Source organism: Anticarsia gemmatalis, chromosome 9, assembly GCF_050436995.1.
Source record: "Anticarsia gemmatalis isolate Benzon Research Colony breed Stoneville strain chromosome 9, ilAntGemm2 primary, whole genome shotgun sequence".
Classification (NCBI taxonomy): domain Eukaryota; kingdom Metazoa; phylum Arthropoda; class Insecta; order Lepidoptera; family Erebidae; genus Anticarsia; species Anticarsia gemmatalis.
The window spans coordinates 1,973,658-1,991,995 of record NC_134753.1 but is presented as its reverse complement, the minus strand read 5'-3'; the positions used below and the strand labels follow the sequence as shown (position 1 = coordinate 1,991,995).

Below are 18,338 nucleotides of genomic sequence, written 5' to 3'. Positions count from 1 at the left end.
TAGTTTAGTGACATTTATTTTATTATGGTGTTCGGCTGCGACCTGACACACATGTTGTTAGTGGGTTATTAAATTAGAAATAACCTTTATTTCGTAAACTTCGTACAAAGTATTTGAAGAAATCGTTTATGGTTTTTTACTTTCGCTATAATTGTTACTTGATTTTGTATCGTATTTTTTTAATATTTTATACTGTGCAAGTGTCTAATGTCTTATTGCCAAAGGGCTCTTTAGAAATGTGTTAAACAAGTTCTTATTGTTGATAAAGTGATTCTAAGTAATTTTCAGTAAAGTTTTGCAAGCAGTACTATATAGAATGTGAGATTATACAATTCTTGTTAACTTTTGAATATTATTTTTTTGATGTGGGTAAGTTATACTTATTTGTTTTTATAAAGGTATAAGAATAATTATCTCTTGCTCCAACGATGAAACAAGCATCGTGATGTAACCTTACATGCCTGAAAGTTCTTTAGAAAACAGTTCTTGAAAGTATGTAAAGTCTTTAACCCGCAGTTGGCCAGCGTGGTGGACTTAAAGTTTCAGCCCTCCCTCATTACGGGAGGGGACCTTTGCCCAGTGGGATGTTATGGGTTAAATTTATTAATAAAATAAATGGCTCAGTAATAAAAAAAACTCATTAAGTTATTAATACCTATTGTTACTGTTCGCTATGGTTGTAGGTTCGATTCCTACAAGGAATAATGTAAGTATGTTCGTGTGAGAATAAAATATTTATTTTAGTGATAATTTTACAAACTTTCTACAAATACACGGTAATATATTATAAGAGTGGAGTTTTATTGTTAAATACGAAGTCCCAGGTTCGAATCCTAGGTGGGGAAAGTACTATTAATTGGACATTTGTAATTTGATTTATAATCTTTTACTTGTGTATTACATCACTGTCTGCACCGTCGAGTATGACAGGCGCAATATTATGTGCGAGTTCTTTAATGGAAGTAAAAATAATTTTTGAATGTCTTCGTGGCGCAGTGGTTAAGGTCGCCACGCTGCTACTATTGCGTCGGGAGGTCGTGGGTTCGATTTCCACATTAAAAATTTACTTGTACGATCCACAAATAGTTGTTTCAAGTCTGGTTGTTCTTTGTGTCAGTTGTTTGTATGTTTGTAAAAGTCCCCGCGTCACGAGCAATTCTTAGTGCGGAGTTATCTTAAAAAAAAACAATCCATGAAGACTGATATCCAACTTCAATGAAAGTGACACAAGAACGGAAGCCTTAGCTTTGATAGTCCAAATACCTTCGAAGTCAGAATTGGTTTCCAAACAGCCTTCTATAGGGGCTGTTAGATTAGTCTGCAAAATAAAATAGGCCTTTGAAAGTACACTATATTATTACTAAAAAAATATCTTTTTTAATTACAGATGAAATATCATTACGTAACTGTTGCACAATGTTTCAAAGAGTAGTGATATGTTTAATGTATACGCTTTGTATGCGTTTATCAGTATGTAGTCGCGTGTTCCATGAAAATACGCGCATATCTTTCACACCGAGAGAAGACCACAGGATTTCTAACGATTATTTTGGATATTCTAATGTTTTAACGAACGATGGGTAAGTTTATAATTTAAATAATACTACTCATTTATAAAGTGTGGCTTAACAACAGCTTGTTGTGGATGGGTGACCATCTTATACATATCGAGTTCCTCCATGTTTCGGAAGGCACGTTAAATTGCGGGTCCCGGCTGTCATTTTTAAAGATCTCTGACAGTGGTTAACAGTAGTCAAAAACTTGAAAGTCTGACATCGACCAATTTTACCGAAGGGTATCGTGCTATAAATATCGGGTTGTGGAGGTCAGATAGGCAGTCGCTCCATGTAAAACAATGATATTCAGCTGCATCGAGTGAGACTAGAAGCCGATTCCAAGATAGTTCGGAAGAAAGGCTACACTACTATATGCTCATTAATAGAGTCAGTTCTTGATGAATATTTTTTTCGGGCTTCCAAATCCCCAAACTGCACTTGGCCAGCGTGTTAGACTCACGGCCTAACCCCTCCGTCGTAGAAGAACCTTGCTTTGCAGTGGGACAGTAATGGTTTAAAAAAAAATATTAAGTCAGCCTGTTAAGTTTTTGTATGTAAAGTCAATAAATAAATAGCTAAAAGGATCGACATATATATGACAACTCAGATAGTTCATGACCTTGACTACTGAATTATGATAACACCTTTATCACGGGAAATAGTCAACGCAGTCGAATAGATCGCAGTTAGGAGTAAATCCATTAGATACTAGTTTTATCCCGTACTTTGGTTTATGTTTAGTTAAAGTCAAATATGGTTTATCAACGATTTTCAACTCTCGCGACTTGTACCCATAATATTATAATGAAACGGGTCTTAAACGCGATTGAAAATTAAGGGTTAGAATACCTTATTTGTTTACCCGATGTTTCGATCAGTCACCCCGTGACCACGGTCGATGAATTTCGATCGCAATGTCGGGTTTAAGACCCGTTTTTAGTATTTTTATCTACCACTTATGAGTTGTTTGTCAAAACAAAAGTAACCTTTCATAACTTTTGAACTCTCGTGTTGCATGTTTAACGTATATAATAACAGAATAAGGGAATTAACGCGAACACGCATTTTACCTTAAAATGCCTAACGTTTCGTAACCGCGGCGAGTGCAACCTGCGCCAAAACGTTAGGCATTTTAAGGTAAAATGCGTGTTCACGCTAATTCCCATATTCTATTACGCATGAAAGTAACCTCTGTTTGACATTCAGTCTTTAACTCCAAACTACATACATTCCATCAAAATCGCATTTATAATGTTAAGATATAAGATATGCTATAGAAATCGTAGCTTGTTCCAACGGTAAACGGTAACGGTGGACTCAAGATCTATCCCTTCCCTCATTACGGGAAGAGACCCTTGCCTAGCAGTGGGACATTAATGGGTTAAATTTATCATTTATTATTAATTATTATTCTATCTTCAGGCTTTACGTAGGAGCTCCAAAAGCTGTGGAAAGGATACAAAGAACTGGTTACGTGTACTTTTGTGATTTACACGATTTGAGTGACTCCAACAATTCTTGTCACCGGCTTGGCGCAAAGCCAGTTGATACCAAATTGTACATGGCAAAGAATTTATACGCTGATAGCTGGTTTGGGGCTTCTTTGGCTGTTCTTGAAGACCAGAAACTCTTGGTAAGAAGATTTCCTTTGCGTAAATCAAGTGACACATACACGCTTCGGTTTTCTATCGTTGGATACGGGTAGCACTGTTGCGAATTGCCTAGTTACCCTTGCTATAATCGAAGCACATAGCCAGTTGCGCTCACCGTCCGGTAAACGATTTGTGAGTTAAGCAAGTCTTGGCGCAGTCATTTCATAGATGGGTGATCGCATATTTGAACTTGGCGTCTCCTTACTTCGAAAAGCACGCAAAAGGTCGGTCCCGGTTGTTGTCAATTAAGGTAACAGTTATTAAGCCTTGTCAAAGGCTTTCGAGCGGCTTGATTAACTTTGACCCTAGGTTGACCACTAACCATACGATAAGAAGAAAAGAGATCGAAGTATAGGCTTTGGTTTACCAGATGGTAGCCCAATTTCGTAAGAAGTTTCAGACACACTTTTATAACGGTGAAATCATAAATTACCAAAGTGTGCCACGGCACCTGATAATCTGATTGAATTTTTTCTGCCTTTTATTTTAGGTAACAGCTCCTAGATTCACAACTCGGTATCATAACAGAGGATTTGATAACGTCATGCAAGGAGCCAGCTATTACATTGGACCGAGATTGAACAGGATCTTGGAACCCTTGGCAGACCGTAAGTATTGTCATATGGAACTTTTTAATACCCTTTATTCTACAGCATGTATACTGATCCTCTAGGAGAAAAATTAGATTGGTTTAAATTGCAGATTTTAGGTAACTATATTTTTTCAATTTTATAGTAAAACCACGATGTAAAGAGGTTTTAAAAATATTGAGTTGCTAACCGGCATTTGTGGTTGACTGTATTTATTTTATTTAAATTAAATGCTTATATCAGCGTGTGTATTCAAGACTTATTTAATGTTCATTAGGACTTACCCGATGAGCATTTAGTCCCTATTGTACCTAAAAAAATAACTCGTACCTTACACTGTTGGCGTTAGCTTTTGAATCAACATAATAATATATTTTTTGCAATTACTCATTGCGGGATGTCTAATTTTAAACAAAAATCTGACTAAATTATAAATAACACAAAATTTCATATTTGGACTTTTCCTGTATTTCCATCATGTTTCGTAACGTACAGTAACGTAACATGTTCTAACGTAATATGTTCAAGAATTTTTAATATTTACAAACAAAAATAATGTATTTTACAGGCAGGGTAGCAGAAAACCAGGCTTTTACTTTAGATGGACTCAGAAAAGAATATGGGAATAAGGGGGATAGAATTTATAACTACGCTATAGGACAGTTTGGGTTTTCAATGGCTACAAGAAATAACACTATGGTCTTCGGAGCGCCAGGAATGCTCGGATGGACAGGTATGTAAATAGTATCTGACTTTTATCTTAAGCTATACAACCAGTAGCTCGATTCTCTACTACTATCGACTACCGACAACCGACATGTCATCGAGAAATTTTGTATGAATATCTAATCAGCGCCTCTGACGGGCGTCGTAGGAAATATTTTGGCAGTACATTCTAAGTGTCAAAATTTTGATACTCGACAGTACCGACTGTACAGAATCGCGATACAGCAAGCGTAGCCGCTTGCATGCAGTTTGGGCTGATGAAAATGAGGCTTGATGCTAGATTTTTAGTTACTAATCCTTGTAGTTTGCTGTGAGATTTGTCAGTCAATCAGTCGTGAATTATTTCTTTCAGGTATAAAATCAGTAGTGCCTTTAATATTTGATGGATTTGGTATAGTCGACAAAAAAATACTTAATTCGTAATATAGTCGATGTCACCGTTTCCGCGGCTCAGTAGTGCAGATAGTCGCAACAAATATTTTTTGACTGCCTAAACTTTTGAAGGAATTGATACGAACTCAACAAAAATACATCTTGAGGTGTTTTTTATTAGTTATTTTATATTTTTTATTTTCATTGAATATATTTCAGGAGGATTCCTCAGTTATAGATACAAACCTTTGGACGGCTCTACAAACTTGTCACCGATAGTCAACACTTACTACACACGGGATTTACATCCAGACGACTATTTCGGTAGGTATAAATTAAAACATAGCTTTCGAATTCGTGTTGTATGACTATCATCTATAATTCAATCAGCCTAGGCTTTCTTCCAACTATGTTGGCTTGGCTTTGAGTCTCACCGGATACAGCTGAATACCAGTATTTTACGTAGAGGAACTACCACCTATCGGGCTTGATTTCACCACGCTGGCCAAGTGCGAGTTGGGTACTTTGTCTCATGCCCTATATGTGTTAAACAAACTTTAGGTATGCAACGTTTCATCTCAATAGTTTCCTTCACCGTTAGGACGAGTGATAATTATTTCTTATACACACATAATTTCTTCAAGTACTACTAGATAATTATAATAATAATTGGTAATTATTATACGACAAAATAAAATGAATAATAATAAGTTTTTTATTTTGTGTGTATATGTTACTGTAAAGATTTACCAACTCGCAATGGTAAAAGTCCGAACAATTCTTTTATTTCGAACTTTTACCTATATTCACTTGATGATGTCGAGATGTCGCCGGAGCCCCGCTTCGCGGGGCTCATCCTTGTGGGTGGTTAAAAAAAAAAAACCACGAATGTTAAGGTGGGAGCTTCGCTTCGCTCGCTCCCACCTTAGCCTTCTAACCTAACCTACCCATGTCGCTATGCCCAAAACTCCTTCTTTATAACAATGTCACAGTATATAATTATACCGTGAAATAGTTATAAACATAGTTATGAAGGAGGATTTTTTTATATATCGTAACATAGTTTTTAAACTCTGGCTTGTTCGGACTTTTACCATTGAGAGTTGGTAAATCTTAGGTTTTACCGGAAAATCTTAGGATTTACCACAGTTCGGGCTTTTACAGTAACATATATACTTCATATTATTATTTATTTACACCTCATATTGTCAACACCTATTATTCTTTATTTGTACACCCTTTCTCAACTCACTCTCCTTCCTCTTTTTAACACCTACATAAAAATCTCTGCATCATCCCAAGGTAGACTGGCAGAAAATGCCCCTGGCATTAAGTCCGCCTTTATACAGCCCTGTATATAAAGTTTGAAATAAATAATTAAAATGTTTCTTATTGTTTATAGGTTATAGTGTGGAGACTGGGATTTTCGATGGAAGCGGTAAAATGCATTATGTTGGAGGTGCACCTAGGTCGGAAGGACGAGGAATGGTAATCTATAATTTTAGTTTAAGGATACTTAAGGAATTGTTGAATATTTTTAAAGTTCCGTACCCAAAGGGTAAATACGCTACGGAACCCTATTACTAAGCCTTCATGTTTGACTGTCTGTCACCAGGCTGTATCTCATAAACCGTAATAGCAAAGAAGTTGAAATTTTCACAAATTATATATCCCATCAAAAACATTCTGTAAAAACCTCAAGTCTCGCCGTAAAAAGTTGTGAGATCTATATAATACCAAGTCGATTAATCTATTTAGTCTCTACTTAAAGGACCTTCTGTCTTAAGTTATTACGTATGTTATTATCATGCCAATTTAAAAAAAAACCTTTAAAACAAATAGACCGACCTGGCCATCGCATGATTTGATTATTAGTATGTATCACACTACACAGTTCGACGAGAAGTTAATGCTTCTGAAATGTTAATGGCGAATTTGTGTTTTCTTGCGATGACCAAGTCGATCTATTTGTTTTAAAGGTTTTTTTTTAAATTGGCATGATAATAACATACGTAATAACTTAAGACAGAAGGTCCTTTAAGTAGAGACTAAATAGATTAATCGACTTGGTATTATATAGATCTCACAACTTTTTACGGCGAGACTTGAGGTTTTTACAGAATGTTTTTGATGGGATCTCACTTCTTTTTGTAGAGCGAACATAAGTCCAATTTGTATGGAAAGACGTTTTTTTTTCATAATTCAACATATTTTCCTATGGGAATGTTGTTCAGTTTCATGGGCTAAACACCCTTACCCACCCTATACCCCCTCCCGTTATGCCTCATATAGTAGGTACCTATTTATTTTATTTTATACAGTAATAAAAATTCATTAACTGCAAATGTAACCTTGTAATCTTATACATTTATATGGGATTACAAAGTTATTGTTACAGTTGGTGTATTTAGAAAACTGGACCGAAATTAGAAAAAAATAAAATTTTCCCATGATTAAGACACTAAACCCTATTTGTATTCTAAATGTTAAGCTTCTAAGTCTGCTAGAAGTACCTTAGACTTTTGATGATCGGTGAGTCAGTGAGTCAGTGAGTCAGTGAATCAGTGAGTGACAAAATTCAAAATTTTAACAAGTTGTCATTCTTAAACTACTGGTTCAAATTGACTGAAATTTTAAACATACCGTGTTTATACAATGACTGATTAGTTGCTGAAAATCCAGGCTTCTTGTTTTATCCACAACGAAATTATAGGGGTGTCAAAAATAGCCCGAATTGCTTCGAGAAAAGGATGTTACGGCCGTGCCGCTTTTTTTTGCTCGACTTGCGGGGGCACTTCCGTGCCCCCAGATTTCTGTCGCCGTTATAACAAAAAATGCTAAAAATAATTTTAAAAATCAAGGTGGGTTTCATACAAATACCTTTTGTCCGTTTCGCACTTGGCCGGGTTTTAATATTATTGTAATCATTATATATCTCAGAAAAGGAATATTATTATGTAACGCATTCAAGGTTCATTATTTATTGGTCCCAATCTTTACTAGAGACTCATAAATCGAATCCGAGACTTCATAATCAAAAGCATATAATACTCAGTCCACGTAGATTGGTGTCAACCTTGCGACACAAATAATTCACGTATTTATCAATACAATTTTATCAATTGTTTTCAGGTATTGGTATACGAACCATCGACTTATTTCTGGCAGTCGCTGAAGATAAAAGCTAAGCTCATGGGCCCTCAGTACGGGTCTTACTTCGGGGCTACTCTTTGCTGTGCAGACATCAATGAAGATGGTATTCATGACTTGCTTGTGGGAGCACCGACTTACACGAGCAAAGGAGGTCTTTCTTATGATGAAGGGGCTGTGTATGTTTTTATGACAAGAATGGTAAGGTACAATTAAAATATCCACCTTTATTCATGTGTATGTATACATAATATTTCCATTTACAATATCGGTCCCTCGTAATAGTGCATAACTATTGATCCCGTGTTATAATAGCAATTCTAGTGACTCGAGAATCAAATCCCTTGAAAATCAAAAACTTTGTGATCTGTTCGTCGCGTAAACCTCAGATATTTAAATTAGTAACACTTTAACTATATTGATAGTCTTAACGCCTTTGTAAACAAAGAAGTTATTGTTGAACCAGAAATAAATTTATTTTTATTATTGTTTGTGGAAGCAAACTATAGGAGTATAATTTTGTACATTTTGTAATTCTACACATTGAGCCTTAAATGTCTCGCGGCTTGAAATGCTTCTTCTATTCCTTCCCAATTAGGTATTTTCTGTTGTATATAGTGTACAATGTACATATTATTATAATTGACTTTATATTATAATATTAATTGCTTTTAGAACGGCTCGAGTTTTGTCCTTGAAGAATCTGGTTATGTGATTGGATCAGCCAAAACTGGAGCTCGATTCGGAACCGCTATCGCTGATCTTGGAGATATCAACGGTGATGGATATCGAGGTAAAGAACTGAACCATATTTTTGGAATATATGTTATGTAAATGATTTAATGATATAGTTAGAAACACAACTAAGCGGGCACGGGTTGTTTTGTTTTGGTATTTAGTTTTTCAAAGAGAAGTTGCTGATTATTATAAGCAAATCAAAGGGTTTCCAAACCAATCAAAACGTCTAATTCTTTATTTAACTTCCGAATACTGTTTTTGATGGTTTTTTTTATTTGAATTTCAATTCAAATTTGACAAAACTCAAATGACTTAAAACTTACAAAAGTAATCATATTCCAGATATAGCAATAGGAGCACCTTATGAAGACGACGGTATGGGAGCAGTATACATTTACAGCGGCAAAGCCAATGGCTTGAATGACAAATACTTGCAACGAATACAACCATCTGATGCCAAAGGTTTCGGCTGGTCCATAGCTAAAGGATTTGATATTGATAAAAACGACTGCAATGGTAAGAGACCCAAATTTCATACCATCACCCATCCATGCTTCAAAATATGATAATTAAAAAAAAATCTACTTATATCCCAAAGGCCCATCCAGATTTAGACCTAGAATCCACCACGAAGACAAAATTTAGATTAAAGATATTATATCTCAGTTTGCAAAGTAACCCTTAGGTGTACAAGGTTAATTATCACGATGTTTTCTGGCACCGTCAGAACAAGTGATACTTAATTTCTTATGTGTTACTTTTGCCTTTCTTAAATGCGTAGCACTAGGTTCGAAAATTTGACCACTATTGTGAAGTATCTATCGTTGATATAACGATTTGGTTTGTTTTTCAGATTTAGCCATTGGTGCATACGTAAGCGGAACATCTTACTTGTACCGGTGTATTCCAACAATGTCAGTGCGCGCTGTCATAAAGATGCCGTACGCTATCAATTTGTCACACAATGAGACGACATTTGAGGCACAATTCTGTGTGTCCGCACCACCGATTAAGTTTCATACAAATGTAGCGATGTGTAAGTTGATCTATATTCTTACAATTCTTATCTTACAGTTTTTATGTACACGCTAACGTTTACTTGTCTGCCTGTCATGCTTTGATGCTGATCTGGGGGCTATCACGTATCTTAGTTGACAGTCATTTGAAAACCACTATGCTGTCCATTGTTTTCCCCCTTAGATTATAGTGATTAATACGTTACGTCAAAGCAGCAATGTACTGAATAGTGACCATAGATTTGACGTATACTAGCTGTCAAATGAGATACGTGATAAGCCCGCAGACTGTCATTAAATTTGACACGGTTATTGCCGAAGATCCGGATCAAAATAGGCAACTATTTTCAAAATGCATATTACAAACGCAATTATACTAGACAATTTAAGTTTTTCTGGTATACATTAAGACCGAAATATTTTCTAACGATTTTAATTCCGTACATTGAGTCTTAGACTATCAAACAAAAATCTGACAGGTATTTTCTTTCTCAGATGTAACTGCAAAAGTAAGAGCAGATGTCAAATATGGTCGGGCGATTATTGAAGATTCGTCGTACAGAACGCTTGTATCACCAGACCAAGAACTATGTAATACTGTTACAATACATGTTAATGTAAGTAAATAAACCTATACTTTCATACAAAACAAAATAAAGAACTTGACAGAAATAAAACTGATTTTATATTTTTTCAGGAATCAGCCAATTTATTAGAACCGATGCTCTTTGAATTTGAACTTGAACCTGACGAAGTTATGAAAGGTAAGGTTTTTAGTAATAATAATATAATTAATTTACTTATTTTTCACACACTTACATAATATATTATTATAGTAACAAAAGTAAGTAATTAATTATTTAAAAAATAACACTCGAAAATTGTGATTCCCTGCCCCGAAATATTGATTTTGTAGCTGGTTCTTTAGTATGTTGTACACGCACAAAAACCTACTGGCTACAGCTACAGCTGGCTACAGCTACTGGCTTGTGAATTGAAATTTGTCCAAATATAATAAAACAACTTAATATGCTATTACTTAATAGTAAGATTAGTAGTAGGCGCCCATAGCCAGTTGCGCTCACCGGTCGGTAAACGATCTGTGGGTTAAGCAACCCTTGGCGCGGTCACTCTATAGATGGGTGACCGCATAGTGGTATTTGAAGTGGGCGTCTCCGTGCTTCGGAGGGCACGTAAAAAGTCGGTCCCGGCTGTTGTCTACTAAGATAACAGTCGTTAAGCCATGTCAAAGGCCTTCGGGCGGCTGGAACAACTTTGACACTAGGTTGACCACTAACCATACGATAAGAAGAAGAAGAAGAAGAAGATAGTAAGATAAAAAGTATATCAAATTTCTGGTAATTTTTTGATAAGTCACACATCACATCTTCATCGTTCTGTTTAATCATACATTTTTAAAGTGCCGTATTGAACAATGTGTTTTTTTACTTATCATGTTTCTCTCCGATTTCTGTCCTATTTTTAGACATGGGTCTTCTGAAATGGGGAAATCCAGTCTAGTCAAGAGTGAGTTGACTTAAAAGTAATATTAATTTTTAAACAATGTTTATTTTCAGACAACTCAACAACTTTTTTCATTCAGGCTGCAAGACTGTCTGATGATTCAATATTAAATACATCCGTAATTAAGAGTGTAATGAAAGATTGTGGAATAGATCTTGTTTGCGATCCTTGGTTAGTCATGAATCTGGAGGCTCTGAATGAAAAGTAAGTTGTACAACAACCGTTACTTTTACTTCCTCTTAAGTATTTCTTACGTTAAGACGGGGGTTCGTGCTGTGATTGAGACAGGATACCGCTACCGGAGGCTGCGAGAATTGCTCTTGTGTCGCGGGGACTAACATTTAAAAGATATTCATATAATACATACAGAGAGACATATAATAGAGACGGGGTTGTATCTCATATACCTTTCCATACACCTTCAGGTATCACGTAATGGGAGTGATATTATAACGTACTAGCTGACCCGCGCACCTTCGCTTGCGTCACATAAGAGAATGAGTAAAAATTTTCCCCGTTTTTGTAACATTTTTTATTGCTACTCTGCTCCTATTGGTCGTAGCATGATGATATATAGCCTATAGCCTTTCTCGATAAATGGGCTATCTATCACTGAAAGAATTTTTCAAATCGGACTAGTAGTTCCTGAGATTAGCGCGTTCAAACAAACAAACAAACTCTTCAGCTTTATAATATTAGTATAGATATATGTTGTATTTTTTTACATTTATTTCCTTTTCAGTCCATATATACCAGGCACAAATAAAACCCTAGGATTAAGATTCACCATCAAAAATGTAGGTGAAACGGCTTACGGCTTAAAAGTGCGGTTTACACTTCCTTTGCACCCAAAAAGGATCCCTAGGGCCTGTGACCTTGAAGATCTGACAATGAACTGTAGTATCCCCCAACCGTTTTTGAGAAACCAAGATTTGTTATTGGAAGTGCAACTGGAAAATGATATGATAGTGCAAGAACGCGTTGATTTGAATGTAACTGCAGAATTGATAACAAATGATCCTGTTAAACAAATCATAACTGAAGCATATGAAATGAAATTGGTTGTTGAGGTTCAGCCTGTTGTTGAATTCAAAATTAGTGGGTAAGTTTATTTTGCAATAAAACATGTTTTATAGAATTGTGTTTTGTCGTAACAGTAAGAAGTGACCAAAAGGACGTCACTTAACAACAACCTTCAGTACCTCGATTCTGTACCACTATCGACTACCGACAACCGGCTAGCTATTGAAATTTTGACATTTAGAATGTACTGCCAAAACACTTCCTACGACACCCGTCAGAGGCGCTGATCAGATTTTCATACAACATTTCTCGATGACAGTTCGGTTGTCGGTAGTCGATAGTAGTAGAAAATCGAGCTACTGTTTTCAAATTCATCCTTTATTTACGACTATTGAGCATAGATTTATAAATACCTTAACCTAAGAACGTATAATTTATAAACACTTGCTAGCATTACGTTCGTTTGCGTTCTGTGGGGATTTGTCCGCGAACAAAACACCAGCTTACACACATTGCACAAACCTTATATATTCATAATTTTGACCAAAAAATTGACATAATCTTTTGATTTCAGAAACTCCATGCCAAATTCTTCTATGACAATATTAGGACAAAGTTTAGCTGCTGGTGATATTGTGTCATTCAAGCATACGTTTGAGGTAAATTAAAATAACAATATTATGGTGTAGGAATTCAAGCCGAAACCTGAGAAAGAGATGTTTCTTCCCGATAATTTTGGATTTGATGGCTCAAATATTTTAGTGGGAAAATGTGATTTATTGTAAAAAATGTATTTATATATTTTCAGATAAGGAATCTTGGACCTTTGGACTGGCCAGCTCTTGACGTTTCTATTAGGATACCCAGTAAGGTACGTTGTCCTTAATATTTTTTGTCTATCAATGCAGGGAACAGATCTTCCTCTTTTCCAAATTTTCCAAACAATATTCAGAGTAATCTCTTATTTTGATTTAATTTTCTAAACATTGGAACAATAAATGGTGATACAAATGTTTTTTTTTTATCTTTGAAAATTTTCTTTTCAGACTAATTTAACATCTCCTATCCAAGGTTGCGGGCCTCCAAAATACGATATTTTCCTGGATTGCGTGTGGTCAATCCCAGCCAAGACTTCGTTGGTAGTCTCTTTACCGTTGCAAATAGATTTAGGAGTCGAAGGTTAGTTCAACTGGCTCTCCAAACTGTGTCAAATGAATCTTTACTAATATTATAAAGCTGAAGAGTTTGTTTGTTTGTTTGTTTGAACGCGCTAATCTCAGGAACTACGAGTCTGTTTTGAAAAATTATTTCAATGTTAGATAGCCCATTTATCGAGGAAGGCTATAGGCTATATAACATCACGCTCCGACCATTAGGAGCGGAGTAGCAACGAAAAATGTTACAAAACCGGGGAAAATCTTGACCCATTCTCTCTTATGTGTCGCGAGCGAAGTTGCGCGTGTCAGCTGGTTTTGATATAAGTAGGGCAAAGAATATTTCCCAATATGCATAAACATAAATAAACGAATTAAATCATAAGTTTTTTAACCCGGATTTTTTGAGCAGAAGTGTTGTGTAGATGCGACAACTTCATATCAGTATAATTTGATTTTTCAGGAGATTTTCTAAAGCAAAATAAAACATACAACGCTACTTCATTATTATACACTCTTCGGACTCGGAATCATTACGGATCTGTCGAATACACGTAAGTAAAAAGCATGATGGTTCCCAATATTTAACAATGAATAAACTAAATAACAAACAAATCTTTTATGTCTCAAACATTTATATTGTTTATAATTGTAATAGAATAAACAAATGAAGCTTCTGCAAGTGCTGGACGTGAGTCCTAAAAAGGGTTTAAAGCATTGAGTTTAACATGCAGGCTAAAATTATATCAGGTCTTTCACTGAAGCATCCAGAATTTCAAAACATTTTTTTTCAATCCACTACTGTTTTACTTCTCGTAAAGAGTCTCCTTCCAAACGGAGGAGAGGTTAGACCTTGAGTCCACAATGCTGGCTAAGAGCCCTGAAAATGAAACCTAGTGGGCCTAAAAATTGTTTGACACATTTCTTGCAACAAAAAGACCCTACTCCGCACTTGGCCAGCGTGATGATTCAAGGCCCTCTAGCATCTCCTTTTGGAGGAAATCCCTGCCCAGCAGTGGGATAGCTACGGGTTTAATCAAATCTAATTTAATTACTATATTTTGTTACAGCACTTGTGAAGTGACAACGAAATTGATTCTAGAACCAATGATTAATTATTGGTGCATCATTGGAGGCTGCGTGATCATAGGTCTTCTAATATTAGCTATAATCGTCATTATTTTGCACAGTGTAAGTATATTTTATTTATGATTTCGTAGGAATTTATATCCTAAAAAAAATCAACTGACTACCTAAGATTATCAAATCACTAGCTGACCCGCGCAACTTCGCTTGCGTCACATAAGAGAATCATAATTTTCCCCGTTTTTGTAACATTTTTCACTGGTACTCTGCTCCTATTGGTCGTAGCGTGATATATAGCCTATAGCCTTCCTCGATAAATGGGCTATCTAACACTGAAAAAATTTTTCAAATCGGACCAGTAGTTCCTGAGATTAGCGCGTTCAAACAATACCATAGATAACTTTAAATTTCTGATCTTTTCTTGACTTTTTACTGGAAGTTTTGGTACAGGTTACATTGGCCATGGTGACAAATTGACTATCAGGCAACTTAAACTGCAATTACAGCTTTAAATGACCGAGATATTGAATTGACACGTGTTATTTAAGTACCCAAAAATAAATAATTTATTCTTGTTCCAGACGGGTTTTTTCATTCGTGTGAGGTATCAAAAGATACAGAATATTCCTTTACAAGATGTATCAGAAACAGACCCTTTGCAATCTTCTGAATCCGAAGAAGAAAAACTGAACGAAGAGGAAACTTACGCGGAGATTAAAGACTAAAATATTTAATGTCTACTTAAAAACGTCGTTTAAACTCTGTATGCGTATCATGTATCTCAGTTGACGGCTAGTGTATGCCAAATTGATAGTCACTATTCAGTACATTACTGCTTTGACATAATATGCTAATCACTATACTCGAATAGAGAAAACAATGTATTACATAGTGGCTTTCAAATAGTTCACAACTGAGTGATAGTCCCTCTGATTAGTTATGCAATGTTGTGACACTTTCAATCAATTTTAAAACTGTATATGAGTGGAAAATACAAAACACTGTTTAACTAATCAGAGCTTATAACTCGTTTATTACAATCATGTAGATCGACTATAGTTAGTAGTTATAGTTCTTTATTTTATTCTGGTTGTATTATTTGTACAGTATTTTTAGCGTTTAACTTAAGTATCAATCATTCATTATCAGTATTAATCAAGAATAAATATTAAATGAATATATAAATGCAGTTTTATTACTTTCAATTGTTTTGGGACATATCTATATATGTATTTTCATTGCTGTCCCACTGCTGAGTAAGGGTCTCCTCCCAAATTTAAGGATGAATAAGGAATTGGGTCCACCACGCTGGCTAAGCGCAGATTGAGGACTTTATTATTTTTACATTCCACAAAATTCAACTGTATGGAACAGTTGAATAGAATCATACATAATCCATACTAATATTATAAATGCGAAAGTAACTCTGTCTGTCTGTCTGTTACTCAATCACGCCTAAACTACTCAACCAATTTGCATAAAATTTGGTATGTAGATATTTCGATACCCGAAAAAGGACATAGGCTACTTTTTACTCCGGGAAAATAACGCATTTCCATGGGAAAATTCAGGTGGCGGACGGCGGCGGATAAATAAATAAATACTATTGGCCCACGGTCAGTTGATCCAAACTTTTTTTGTAAATTTTTTTTTTTTTTTTTTTTGTTAAATAAATATATTTATTTATTGGCTCCAAACTTATTATAATGTTACATAGTATAATGTTACATTTGAGTTTTATACAGTATATAAGAGAGTTAGTAAGAAAGACTATTTTAATTGTTAGTGAACGGAATAATTATACTTATAACATGCGCTAGAGATACAATATTATTAATTCTAAATATAATTAATTGTGACCGACCTGAGCTAGGTTTTAAAAAAAACCTGTGTTACAGGACTTCACTTGACGCGACTTTGAAAGAAATTTTATTCGACATTATTTTGGTTATTTGCCTAGATTACAATACAAAAAGTTAGTTATATACAGTGGTAAACTATAAACTAGGTGTAGATTTTAAAACTAACAGTATTCAATGGTTTTACTGTACAATGTCTAGTAATTTTTTTGTATCTGAGTAGTCGTATTGTCCTAAGTATTCAGACAAAATTTTTCTAACTTTTTTAGATGTAAAGTTATAAATGTGTAGTTCCTTATTTAACTTATTATATAGATATGGCCCCAAGCAGAGCTTGCACTATGGTAACCATATAATAGATAAAAAATCCTATACTGTAAAATATATAATTATTCATATAGGTCACATTATCAACCAGGCTCAGAACAAATACCCGTGCTCATCACACAAATATTTGTCCCGGGTGGGATTCGAACCACACGCGGCGCTACGGTTATTGCGGCGAGGTGACCACGTTAACCACTGCGTCAAACGTGCATTTAATGATAAATGTCAGGTAGCTTAAATACATATTTTTGTGGAAACTGAAACGTAACAAAGAAGGTAATTAATTTAAATAAATATTCAAACAAAGACTCTATTAGTCTCTAAAAAGTTAATTAACTAATGGGTTCAAATTCTTTGTACAAAAGTTTAATCCTATTGTTATCGTTCTAAATGTTAAATCAAAATAACAATAAAATCTAATGTGTTCTCGTTAGGATTAAAATTATCCCGAGTAGGCAAGTATATGTAAATTAATATACTTAAACTAACTGATCCGCGCAACTTTGCTTGCATCACAGAACAGAGAATGAGAATCATAATTGCCCCCGTTTTCGAAACATTTTTTACTGGTTCTCTGCTTCTTTTGGTCGTAGCGTGATGTTAGATAGCCTAAAGCATTCCTCAATAAATAGGCTATCTAAGACTAACATATTTTTCAATTCGCACCCGTAGTTGCTGAGAATAGCGCGTTCAACCAAGCAAACAAACTCTAAAATTTTATAATAAGTATACATAGATTACAATGCACTTGTAATAATGACCTGCATATATGTATGTAACGATCCTTTCATACCAAACTATTCAACCAGTAAGAAATTTGGAGGCAACAAACGTGAGAAAAACGAACTGACAACCTTTTCGTTTATTTTTGAAGTCGATCAGCGTCCCTAGCGTATTTTACAAGAACTAAAATATATGATAGTTTTTACACAAAGTCGAGTAATTTTAAATGTCAGATAGAAGATATTTTTTGACAAAGATAATAGTCTAAAGAATGGTTTTATTAAAAACAATGTATTGTAAACACAGCAACAAAGACTCAATGATATTTAAATCATTATCTCGCGCGGGAAGTGAGATAACATGAGTCATTCACAGCTTCCATTACTTACAATATTATAATATAATGAGCATTTGTATTAAAAAATATAACAATTTGTTTTATACTCTATTAGTCATATTGAGACGTGCATCTGAGGGTAAAGCAACTCCTGACGCGGTCATTATTATAGATGGGTGACCGTGATAGCTTCAGAGGGCACGTAAAGAGTCGATCCCGGTGGTTGTCAAGTGATCATGTCGTAGGTTCGATACCCAGCTCAACCAAAGTGATAAAAGGTGTTTTAATTTTTTTTGGGATATACTCAGTTGCAGACTTTAGTTAGGTGACATGCGATAAGCTAACCCAATATTTGAAAATTTTATGAAAAAAATGCGCTTTTTAAACTTGAACGAATATTAATAAGATACAAAAAAAAAACAAAAGCTTAAAAAAAGTAGTTTCGTAGTTTAACATTTTGCAAAAAAAAACTTCTAAGTGCCAATAATTGTAAGAATTGTAGGAA

General features: G+C 34.9%; 1 protein-coding gene across 2 annotated transcripts; it reads left to right on the top strand.

Moving 5' to 3' along the window:
• Positions 1-48: 48 nt before the first annotated feature.
• On the top strand, positions 49-15,772 carry LOC142975427 (integrin alpha-PS3-like). Of its 2 annotated transcripts, XM_076118249.1 has the most exons (21): positions 49-369; positions 1,388-1,580; positions 2,979-3,189; positions 3,699-3,816; positions 4,367-4,531; positions 5,116-5,220; positions 6,299-6,384; positions 8,029-8,247; positions 8,722-8,839; positions 9,127-9,300; positions 9,638-9,820; positions 10,296-10,417; positions 10,498-10,564; positions 11,378-11,528; positions 12,067-12,426; positions 12,922-13,006; positions 13,156-13,218; positions 13,394-13,526; positions 13,965-14,055; positions 14,572-14,692; positions 15,169-15,772. In XM_076118249.1, the coding sequence occupies exons 2-21, from the start codon at positions 1,417-1,419 to the stop codon at positions 15,310-15,312; spliced, it is 2,880 nt and encodes a 959-aa protein (XP_075974364.1). In that variant the 5' UTR covers positions 49-369; positions 1,388-1,416; the 3' UTR covers positions 15,313-15,772. The 2 variants fall into 2 exon arrangements, with proteins under 2 accessions (XP_075974364.1, XP_075974365.1); XM_076118250.1 differs by lacking the exons at positions 13,965-14,055; positions 14,572-14,692.
• The last annotated feature ends 2,566 nt before the right edge of the window (positions 15,773-18,338 follow it).